The sequence below is a fragment of the Bidens hawaiensis genome, unplaced genomic scaffold, assembly GCF_021521415.1.
Source record: "Bidens hawaiensis isolate Kalapana, Puna unplaced genomic scaffold, B.hawaiensis_p1.1 tig00002181_1, whole genome shotgun sequence".
Lineage (NCBI taxonomy): Eukaryota > Viridiplantae > Streptophyta > Magnoliopsida > Asterales > Asteraceae > Bidens > Bidens hawaiensis.
This window is the reverse complement of record NW_027491116.1, coordinates 1,551,328-1,563,015: the sequence shown is the minus strand read 5'-3', so window position 1 is coordinate 1,563,015 and position 11,688 is coordinate 1,551,328. Positions and strand designations below refer to the sequence as shown.

Sequence of the window (11,688 nt, the reverse complement as noted above, 5' to 3'; positions counted from 1 at the left end):
TGAGTAAAAAAGTTTTTGAAAAATTTGAACTTTTGCTCCAAGATTACAAATAATTTGGACTTTACTGACATTATTTCCCCAAATCTCGTCTGTTACCTGACTTTCTTTCGAAATCTCGTCTTTATTTTTATCTTTTCCCAATGCGTCTTGAAAGTCCAAATTATAAAAGATTTTAAGGAAAAAATGACTATTTTGGGACTTCTCTCTCTAAAAAGGGTTATTTTGAGAATTTTTCCTTTATTGAAACTTAGTTATGTAATTCAGACAAAAAGAAAAATGAGTGACTTAATTGGAACAATGTTCAAACTTGGTTACTATTCTATGGAGTTTTCCCTATTATTAAACATGAAAAAATAAACAAAAACAACACATTAGAAAATTAAACTGGCACCGCAAATAATAAGAGAATGAATTGTAGTTAAATGTTATCTTTCGACATGGTTAAACTGGGTTTCCATGTTTAGGTATTCAGTCCTACAAATGGTGCCAAATGGTAGTATAAAATATGCACTTGTGATGATACAGAAAACGATTGGTTTCGTCATGAGGTAGTGGTCTCAACCAAAAGTATGAGTATACAAAGTTTAATGCTTAACTACTTATATCATACGTGAGCCATCACAACAAGTTTAAAAGAAAATGACATATATTTAACATTTGTCATGTTTTTTAATAGGGAAAACTTTGGAAAAAGCATACTACTTTTTAATTATTCATTTGTATATATGAAAATTTGCAACGAGATTTAGTTGATCATACATGTTTTTGTTATACTTGCACATCTCCTTGAAAACAAGATTGGAGATAGATGTCTTATTTGAGATATGTCGTATTAGTGTTATTAGATAGAGGTACTTTCATAGAGGTTAATTTTTCGTTTATCGTGTGTTTATTCTTTTATTTGTAGCTAGTACAGCTTACACTACTATATGGTAGTGACACGTTACCATTACCTTATTATTAGTACTTGTTATTCACTTATTTGTTTTGATTCCCTTAGATTAGTTTCATGTTAGGGGAAGGCGTGCTCATCTTAGTACCCAAGCTCTATCAATCATGCATTGTCATGTCATTTATACTCTTAACTACTCTAAAACACTTTAATCACAGGAAATGCCCCTCTCAACTACCCTAAAAAGGCTAAAACCATATTTTTTTAAAATAATTATAAAGAAAGGTGATTGTTGCATACATAGGGATGAGCATATTCGATACTGGTATTGATTGGTATCGGTACCGGTATTTCCAGAATTTTGCATGAAATATCGTGCCGAACTGAAAATATCGGTACCAATACCAAAACATTGTGATTTTCGATACCAGCGATACCGGTACGATACTAATCTCCTATGCACACACTCTCTCCTCTTCACTAATCGGTGGTATCGTACCCTCTTGTACTACCCGATTAGATACCCCATGTGAGGGTGCTCATCTCATTAGTGAATAAAGTTTAGAGTACTCGAATGTTGTCCCTTCTTCCCTTGTCTAGATTATCATACCGTAAAAAAATGTTCTTAGCATCAGAAGTCTTAGGAGCAATATTATACTCTGGACAAAGATAGGTTTTCCGCATTACACCATCTTCAAACCCAATCAATAGCTTTTTATAAATAGAAGTATACTGTGTACGTTTATTTTTTTATTATTTTTTTTTATGAAAAAGAGTTGATGTTAATTTGACACAAATTTGAAAATCATTCCAAATAATCACTTCAAGAATTGACGCAAACACCAAGGATGAGCTCGGTACCGTACCGGTACCGGTAGCGAAAATACCGATCCCGAAATTCGTCAAATCTTGGTACCGGTACCGAAATATTCGGTTCGGTACCGGGACGGTACCGGTATTAAAGGCAAAAGTTCGGGAAATACCGGTACCATACCGTACCGGTACCGTACCGATCCCAAAACTCAAAACTTTGGTACCGACGGTACCAAATCGGTACCGATTTCAGTACCGGTACGATACCGGTACCAAGTAACAAATGCTCATCCTAGCAAACACAGCCAGTTTAACTTAATATTTTTTATTTTCTAATTGCTATTCTAGAATTTGCAAAGTTAAAATACCAACTAATTTAAGTCATGACACAAAAATATAGTTTTAAACCCTTAAGCACAAATCAAAACGGCTTAAACGGCCGTTTACAAACTTACTATCAGTTTAAGCTCAAACCGCAAATTTCATGTTAGACATGTCTCGTGTTTACATGCCATAAACTTTAGTTAAAAAATTAATTAAAAACAATCATATCTTCGTTGCCAAAACACACCAGCATTTGACAAGAAAGTTTTAAGAAAGAATTAGTCAAACTTCATTCCACACTTCTCTTGTTGAAAAGAAAAACTCATCAGCATAAATAATGGTTATCTTAGGCTGTGCCATAATATATGAAAAGCTGCTTCTATATCCCAATGAAGATAAACTTATGTAATTTAATTATATAGATATGCAAACAAAATCTTCATAACAATTTAGTCATAAATAAAAATGAGAAAACACTTGATATTTGCCTGAAAAACATACCCAAATCCACCTTCATAATTCTTGATCCAATCCAATTTAGTGAAGTCATTATCTTCAACAAGAAACCCCTTTTAATTTTGTCCCTCATTTAGAAGCCTCACACTTGCAAACTGGACACAAGTTCTTCTGAAGCAGCCATTGTTTAATGCAACCCCTGTGGAACTCGTGCCCGCACTCCAGTCCTCCCAAATCATCCCCATCCTTATATTCTTCCTGTTGACACGTCAAATGTTTACACTTTACACTTTCACCAAAATATAAACTAAGAACAATACGAGTGTGCATGAATCGTTTGGGCCGGTTTTGACTCAAACCAAAAATTCAGTTTTTGAGTTTTTTTAAACCGTTCGGGTTCTTGCTCTTGGATTCAGTTTTCTTGATTTGGTTTGAAATTTGTCCAAAATAACAAATTTGGGCCTAAATCCTTTTGCTAATTAATTATTAATTGATTATTATACATTTGACAGTATTATTTGAGTTACACATCAATTTCAGGCTCAAAATCCAAAAAAGCGGGTTTTCAGCTTTCGGTTTACAATTGAGCTTTAAGCTTTTGTGCTAAAAAAACTGGCTCAAATAATGTCTGGGCCAAATCCATTTGCTAATTAGTGATTAACTATTCATTATACATTTGGACTAAAATATTTAGGTTGTTAATGCATTAACCAGTTATTAATGCATTCATTTTGGTTTTTCAGTTTCAATTACATGAAAAACCGAAACCGAACCAAAAATTTGTTTTTTGATAAAATAAAACCAAGCCATCGGTTTTTGTTAGGGTTCGGTTATTTCAATACCTGACATATGCAGCAAGGTTCAGCGTCCGCCACACCAGCGTAAGTTGTCAGTTTCAAATGTTTATCAACGTTTTCTTCGGTCAATCCAGTGTTCACATTCCCAATCCGCTCCTCTAACGCCAACAACTCCTAAACAAATATTAAAACTTATAATTTCATCATTTAACATAAAACAGAGAAAAAATGTAATCATTATTATTACCTCATAAGACATGTTATCAATATCGAGCCGCATATCCCTATGCCGATCATGAATATCCGCCATGCCAAAAAATACCGATTGATCTAGCATCATAAAATCCTCAAACCGCAGGCCCTCACCCCTCCGTATGGTATCCAAAACATCACGAATCTGCGTTAATAAAACACCAAATGATTAGTTTACATAACTTTGATGATGAATTTAAAGATGTAAATAATAAAACAGACCCGTGATAGGTGACGATGTGGATGAGGAAGACCCGTTACAGACGGGATTCCAGTTTCTTGTAAAGAGGAAGGTGAGGCGCGTAGAGGTGGAGGGATTCTAGAGAAAAGATTGCTGTTTTGCCCTTCACCGCCACCAGCAGCGCCAGAATTCATAGACAACAAGTGTCGCCGAAGAAGCTCACTGCGTCTTCTAGAAGAATAAAGTGACGAACTGCGATGTGGGCCCACACTAGCCACCGGGTTGATTATGTCATCATTCGGCGGGACAAATAAACTATGCTCTGAAATATTTGTTGGTGTAGTTATTGGGTTATCTCCAGGACCAGTAATACTATTTGATGAGACGGGCCGATTAGCCCGTGAGCTATAACTCCTAATTCTAGAAGATGCAAGCAAATTTCTGGTCGATGGCAGCGCTCGCAACATAGGATGACCCGCACGACTCGATGAGCTTTCACCTGTTGTCGTTACAGGGTTAAGCCCCAAAGAAGGATACCGAGATGAAAAGTTAAATAACCCGTTATTGTTGTCATCATTATTATTACTATTATCGTTAGTCGGTAACGGCTCTTGTTGGTGGGAGTTATTAATCCTTACCCGTGATCCGAGTCTCGGGATGATCGGGTCAAAAGAAGTCTCATTAGTTGGTGTAGGGGTTTCTGAACCCGACTGCCACATGTGATTACTACCCTCGGGCATACCAAAAATGTTCGAACTTTCGACCCGAGAGGATGACGAGCCGATATCCAATTCTGCTGCTTTTCTTTTGCGGGTCAAATGTCGGTCCTCGGTTTCAACCGGGCCGGAAGAACTACTAGCATAATTTGAAGGCATCATGCCAATAACAGTTGATGGATTTACAGTAATGTTATGACCATGATGATGATGAGTATGGGTCGGGTTCATTTTCGGGTCAACTCGGTCCTGAGTCACCTGGTTTGGGACCGGGTTTGAGCTTGACTCACCCTTGTGTCCTTGCATCAGATTTAACAATGGTTTAAACCCCTAAATTAGATCAAAACTTAACCTGTGATTCAAGAAAACAATGAATAAAATCTATAAAATTATCAAATTCAAACATGCATCAAAAGCAATGGATCTAATTACCAAAACCCATAAACATCAAACATTAAAGTGGTCACATTCATTCATTCATTGATTCATATAAATCAGGTAAAAAGTAAACAATTGAAACAGTCAAAGATACAGGATTCAAACAGATAAGGGTATACACAAAAAGACAAATTCAAAATCGAAAAAAACAAAATCTTTGAGGTAAAATCGTAAAACCCATCATCTAAACAATAAAAAAATGTGAAATTGAAACATGGGTATTGTAAAGAATGATCGATTAAAGGTGTGTGTGTAAAACAAGATACCTGAAGAGAATCGAAGACAGATCTGAGGGAAAGAAGATCTTGAAACGGATGTTGATCAGCAAGACTTCATCTTTAACAAAGTATTATTCTGTGTTGATTGATTGGTGTCTAAACATAAAGAGAAAGAAAGAATGAATGAATGAATGAAATGACGAGAAATAAGAAAGAGTGTTTGTTTGAGAGCGAAGAAGAGGGGTTTTGGAAGACGAAATTGTGTTGTGTGGTTTGTTTGGAAATGAAATGAAATTGAATTTGAAGGTGGGAGGAGGTTGGATTAATGTCAATATTAATAACATTTATTATTTAATAATAGTAATAATAAGTTATCAAGTAGCCAAGATAGACACAAAGTCGCGTGGCTCGAAGTAGTTTCCAAGAGAGAGATGGAAAAGTACGAGTGAAATGGGTGGTGTGTTGAAAATTAAATTGGGTCTACCGATGCGACAACCACTTCTTTTTTTTTTTATTCTTCATCTCGTTCACACCTAATCTATATTTTCTATATAGGATATTTATTTAATAACTAATAACAAGTTGGCGAATGACAAACACGTGTATTCGGCGGTTTGAACTTGATTCATTAAGAAACTCTAACGTGTAACGTTTCCATCGGCTACCTCGCCTAAAACATAAAAGTAGTGGTGTTTATCGGATCGGATATCGATTATTCGATTTGTTTAGATCGTTTTGTTTGGATTTGAATTTTTATTCCCTAGATCTGACAACCGAACCGATCCAAATTCAAAATTTCTTAACCAAACCGAATTCATCTGAATTCAATTCGGATCGGTTTCGGTTAAAATCCTAAAAATCCAAATTCAACCGAAAAACCTGAATCTGTATATTATATCATGTGCAACGGCTAATTACCAAAAACAAAAAATCAAGCACAATGCAATATGCGTAAGTCTTAAAATACAACAATAGTCTTAAACATATTACCTATATCAGTTTATTTGGATTATCTGAACAACCCGAATTCCAAATTTTGAGATCGAAAAACCGAATTGAGAATTCGGGTCGTTTTTTTTTTGTTACGGCTCCAGTTCGGTCTACGGTTTTCTTTGGTTTTCGGTTATTTTGAACATCTGTACATGAAAGCATCCAAACGCTCTCTTTGTAACTGGTTTAAACTAGCCTATTGCAGCAGGGGCGCGACGGTAGCTTGGCCGGTATCAGTTTGTTATGATATCATTCAAAAAACAATATAGTTTTTTGTGAACAATGTTGAAAGTGGAAAAGTGTTGGGTATCTAAGTGAAAATGTTTTTTTTATCAGTTGTAAAACGTCCAAAAGTTTTGTGACAGAGTTAAAAGGCTAAAAGTTTTATGCAATAAATAAAAGTGTACAAATTTTATGGCCAAAGTTGAAAGCCTAAAAGTTTTGTGCCTAAACGTATAAATGTTTAAAACTTTGATAGCAAAAAAATTGAAGAATAAACTTGTGGTGGCCAAGATACAAAAACTAAACTTGTGATGGTCAAAGTATAAAGAATCAAACTTTGACTAAGGTACAACGAACACTTTGGTGACAAAAGGCAAAGAACTAAACTTTAACAAAGTATAAAAACAAACTTTTGGTGACCAAATTACAGAGAACTAAACTTCGTAAGTTACCTCTTAATATAATAATATAATATGTTAAGAATTATAAAATTGTATAATATATTTAAGTTTGTAAACGAACTAAACAAATACAAACATTTAATCGGACAAATACTTGTATTCATGTTCATTCGTTAACAAAAGGAGCATGTCTGTGTTCGTTCATTTAAAATCTAAACGAACATAAATTAACATATATGAATATACATAAACGAACATCAATAAGTTAACATAAACAAACACACTTACATGAACATGAACGAACAAATTCATCCAAACAAGCATAGACGAACATAATAAACAAACATAAACAGACATTCACGAACCATTGTTTTGGTCAACTGATTTTGTCACTATCCGATTAAACCATCTAGCCTTATCGTTGATTTGGTCTACTTCAAACTTTGTATTTTATTTGTTTAAGATGTCATATTTTATAGCATCTACCTATACTAATAAAATAAAATAATGAGTATGATGATGTAGTCTCATATTCCTTCTTGGTTATTTTTTTCCGCTCAAGTTCCTAATCTTTTTTTAGGCATTCTAGGAACTTTTCATATTAAAAATAAAGATTATATATTCAAAATGGGACAATTCCTAATAAAACAAATAATATTTATTGAAATTTAGATGAGAAAGTATAAAACTAAAAAATAGAATTGAAATATTTAACCAATTTTAATTTATTATATACTAGATTTTATCCTCCGTATTACAGGGATTGTTTTACATTATTCGTTTTTAATATTTATATATGTATATTTGGATTTTAATTTTATTTATAGTAAGAAAGTTAATAATTAATATACTTGAGTTTGATGATAAAATGGTTTCACAAATAAATGATATGTTATAATCCGGTTTAAAAGCTATCTAGGTTTGGTGATACCCATACCCGTTTATTTTCTTTATTATAAAATTGTTTCTTAATTATAAATAATATCTTTTTTTAAATAAATAGGATATTAATTTTTAGCATATCCCTATTTTATAGGATTTTCATATCAAATATTTATGAAATTAATTTTTAATATAATGAGATGTTTAACCCGTTTAAGAGTCATCTGGGTTTGGTGAGACCTTTACCCGTGAATTCGGGTTAAATAAGCGAGGAACCTTCATTTACAAATAAAGCAATTTGATGGCTTGAGAGAATGGTTATTTACATTTTTCGCTTTTTAATATTTATTTTTTGGATTTTAATTTTTTTTATTGTAAGAAAGTTAATAATATACGTAGGGTTTGATAATAAAAGGGTTTCATAAATAAATGATATGTTATAACCTGTTTAAAAGATATCTGGATTTGGTGACCTATGGCCCGTTTATGTTTATTTGCTATAAAATTGTTTATTAATTATAAATAATATCTTTTTCTTTTTAAATTAGATATTAATTTTTTGTATATCTCTATTTTATAGGATTTTCATATCAAATAACTAGTAAGATATATTTTTTAATTTAATGAGATGTTATAACCCGTTTATGAGCTATCTGGTTTTTGTAAGACCCATACCCACGAATTTGGGTTAAATCAATGAGAGACCTCTATTTAAAAATCAAGCAATCTTGTGGCTTCCATAAAAGGGGGGAGCAACCACATCAAGACACATAGGATTTTAGGGGTTTCGTTTATATATATTATAGATAATAGTGCCATGCATAATAATATAAAAAAGAATGTGCTAACAACAACAACAATATACGACTTTTTATATTACATTTTCATTTAAAAATTAAAACACTTTTCTTAATATCTAAACTTTTTAAAATATCTATATTTTGTAACATAACAACGAAAATATGTGTGTGTGTAAATATATAAGATAATATAAATTATCTAATTTAAAAAATCTTTTCATATGTAAAAAGCATATTTAAATCACAAAAAAAAAAAGAATTTAATGGATTTTTAACATTAATAGCTGATCCACCGGATATTTATTTAATATAATAAGATCTGAATTGTTTTTACAAACTTTTCTCTAATATGCATTATATAAATACACACACACTTTCAATTGAGAATAATGTTATTGCAATTGATCAATGTGTTATGAATTGTATCAAGTATCACAACTTCATTATTATATGTTTTCCTATGCAAGTCTTTTCTTTTGGTTTATTATGCTATCACATATCAAACATTCCAATGAAAATCAATATTTCAATGGACTCATAATCAACTTCTTTTGTTTTCAAACTTTTAAAACTTTAGCGCCACAGTAGCATTGGTCGAGGGTGAACTCTTTTATTTGTAATTTTTTACTAAATTGATAAAAAAAAATTAATAAATGGTCATATTCTTTTAATTATGCCTTATGGTTTGCAATAAAGGGTAAACAAACATGAAGGTTCTGAGCGTGACAACTGGGGTACTACAATTGATGAGACTGAAGTGTAAGTATTTACAAATTTGAACATATAAACTTGCCATATTTTGTAAGTCAACTTCTTGCATTCACATATTGTTTTAATATTGACTTTATGTTTGTGTCATCTTATATCTTATTTTATTAACAATAGATAAAAAAAATGTGTGCTTGACAATAAGCCCGATATTGAACTTTATGTTTATGTCATCTTACACCTTATTTACTTACAATACACAATAAAAAAATGTATGTTTAACAATAAGCCTAATGCAAGAGAAAATGCATTGTGTGATTGGTATCATTAGTACTTTTGGTGGCTTATTTTATTTAACGGAATGTTTACTTTTGAGAGACTAATTATATCTACACAAAAATCCACTCTACTTTCATGCTTATGACAATTTCTTTCAAGAAATTGCCAAGTAATCCTTTTACTTTTCTCAAATTTGTAAATTCTTAACTTCTTAATTCTTGTAGTACATAGATTCAAATAAAATTGTAATACATTTTTTACATAATTATGTTCTTATGTTTAACATTTAGTTTTTATTTATTTATTTATTTCAAATAATTCATTATATTAATTTATACATTGACAAATCTCGTGTAATACACAGAGTTCTAAATTTAGTTATTAATACACATAAAAAACTAAAATAATTTGATGTTCTATTTTAAATCAGCTATGTATCTTTTAAAATTTAAATTTATTTACTACAACATTAAGTTTTCTAAACTGATAACAAATAGATAGTCAAAATTTCACATTAAAGATTTTGTTTTTTTAACGGTGAATTTCTTTTAACTTTTGTTGTCTAGGATTTAAACCCTAGACCTCTCAAATCCTTCTATCATAAAGTGTTTAAAGGTTTTGCATTTCCAATAGACCATAAACACTTTGCCCGTTGTTAGGCTATATTTCGTGGTTTATTCTTGGTATTGTTAAACTTAGATTAGGCTTAGTTAGGCATTTATGTGTAAACCAAAATCTATTGATTTTGGTGGGCTTAACTTTGTTTTGGGTATAGGTTGATAGTCTATATATAGGATGTATGTTTACATTTGTAGGGTTGCCAGTTGGTTCGTGAGTGGGTCATCAGTAAGTTGTTCATTCACGTGGTCTTTAGCCGTCTAAAGGTTTTCTTAGACGAGTATTGTATTGCTAGGGCTTAAGCACCCGACGTTAATATTAACGTGTGTTTTGAAGCCACTCTTGTGTTTTACGTGTTTGAGCTTTGTTTGTGTTCTTGAATCATCTAGTGTTGGAATTCCGCGCCAACACCTAGATTGTTGATATCATAATTGTAGTGATCCAGATTCGGGACTTACAATTGGTATCAGAGCCTTAGACCCATTCAGGCTCGTTATTGTGATATCAAGGATTCAAGATCTTGATTTATTGGTGGTCTGCTTGTATTTCTGGTGAAACAGGTGATCGAAGAAGAAGGAGAGTCAATTTTGGGAAAAGATTGGTTTTGGTTTGGAAACAAATCAAAATCCCAAATTTCTCGGAAGTTTGTTACGTTACAGATTGACTTTTGGTGAGAATCTGTGTTCTCGGCTACATCCAGTGTTCGACCACAATCAGTTTTCGGTTACACTCAGTTCTCGGCCAAAAACTTGTTCTCGGCCACAATCAGTTCTCGGTTACACTCAGTTCTCGGCCAAAAACTTGTTCTCGGCCACAATCAGTTCTCGGTTACACTCAGTTCTTGGCCAAAAAATTTGTTCTCGGCTATTACCAGTTTTCGGCTAAGGCAGTTCTCGGTTGACTTTGGGTTTTCGGTCAATTTTTGTAGTTATCGGCATCTTTTCTCGGCTGCCATTAGTTCTCGGTCAAGTTTCCAGTGTTTTCGGTTACTTTTCAAGGTTCTCGGCCTTTTGAAAGCATTGGGCTCACCTAGTTGGGCTTTGGATTTTGTTCAAGTGAGCTTCTAATTCGTTGGGCCAGTCATTTGAGGTAAGTTCATGGCCTTCACCACCACCAAATCCTCTTAGGTAAATTTTCAATCATGTTCTCAAGATTGTGTGGATAAAATTAATCTATACAAACTCCACAATGATAACTTGCTTAGAGATATGGAAAGAGTGAAATCCGAAAATTTTAACCTTAAGAAAAATGAAAAAGCCTTTTTAGATAAAATAGAAGCAAATAAAAAGGATTTTTCTAAGCTTAAGTCTGAATTCAGCATAAAATGTTGTTACCACCTAGATGCCAAGCAGGAAATTGCTGAATTAACCGCTAAACTGGAAGCCTCCAAAATAGAAATTTTGAATTTAAATGCTAAATTTGAAAGAGCTGAACTTGATTTCAAAAAATTCGAGGGTTCCAGTAAAATAGTTAGTTCAATGATTAATAATCAGCTATGGTGGAAGGAAAATGAAGGTCGGGGTATAGGTTATAATCAGGTGCCCCCACCTTACAATGATAACTATGTTCAACTTCCTGTCACCAAAGAACAAGAAGAAAAAAAAAGTGCATGCAGTAGGGTAAGTCAACTGCAAACGACAAGGGTAAGGTTGGTTCAGTCACGGCAACTGAATCAACAATTGGGGTGAACGATTCTAACGT

At 32.7% G+C, this 11,688-nt stretch overlaps 1 protein-coding gene across 1 annotated transcript; it reads right to left on the bottom strand.

Moving 5' to 3' along the window:
* Nucleotides 1-2,452: 2,452 nt before the first annotated feature.
* On the bottom strand, nucleotides 2,453-4,803 carry LOC143609000 (uncharacterized). Its single transcript, XM_077083881.1, has 4 exons — nucleotides 3,757-4,803; nucleotides 3,530-3,679; nucleotides 3,328-3,456; nucleotides 2,453-2,743 (listed from the first exon to the last, which is right to left on the bottom strand). The coding sequence occupies exons 1-4, from the start codon at nucleotides 4,735-4,737 to the stop codon at nucleotides 2,615-2,617; spliced, it is 1,389 nt and encodes a 462-aa protein (XP_076939996.1). The 5' UTR covers nucleotides 4,738-4,803; the 3' UTR covers nucleotides 2,453-2,614.
* Nucleotides 4,804-11,688: the final 6,885 nt, after the last annotated feature.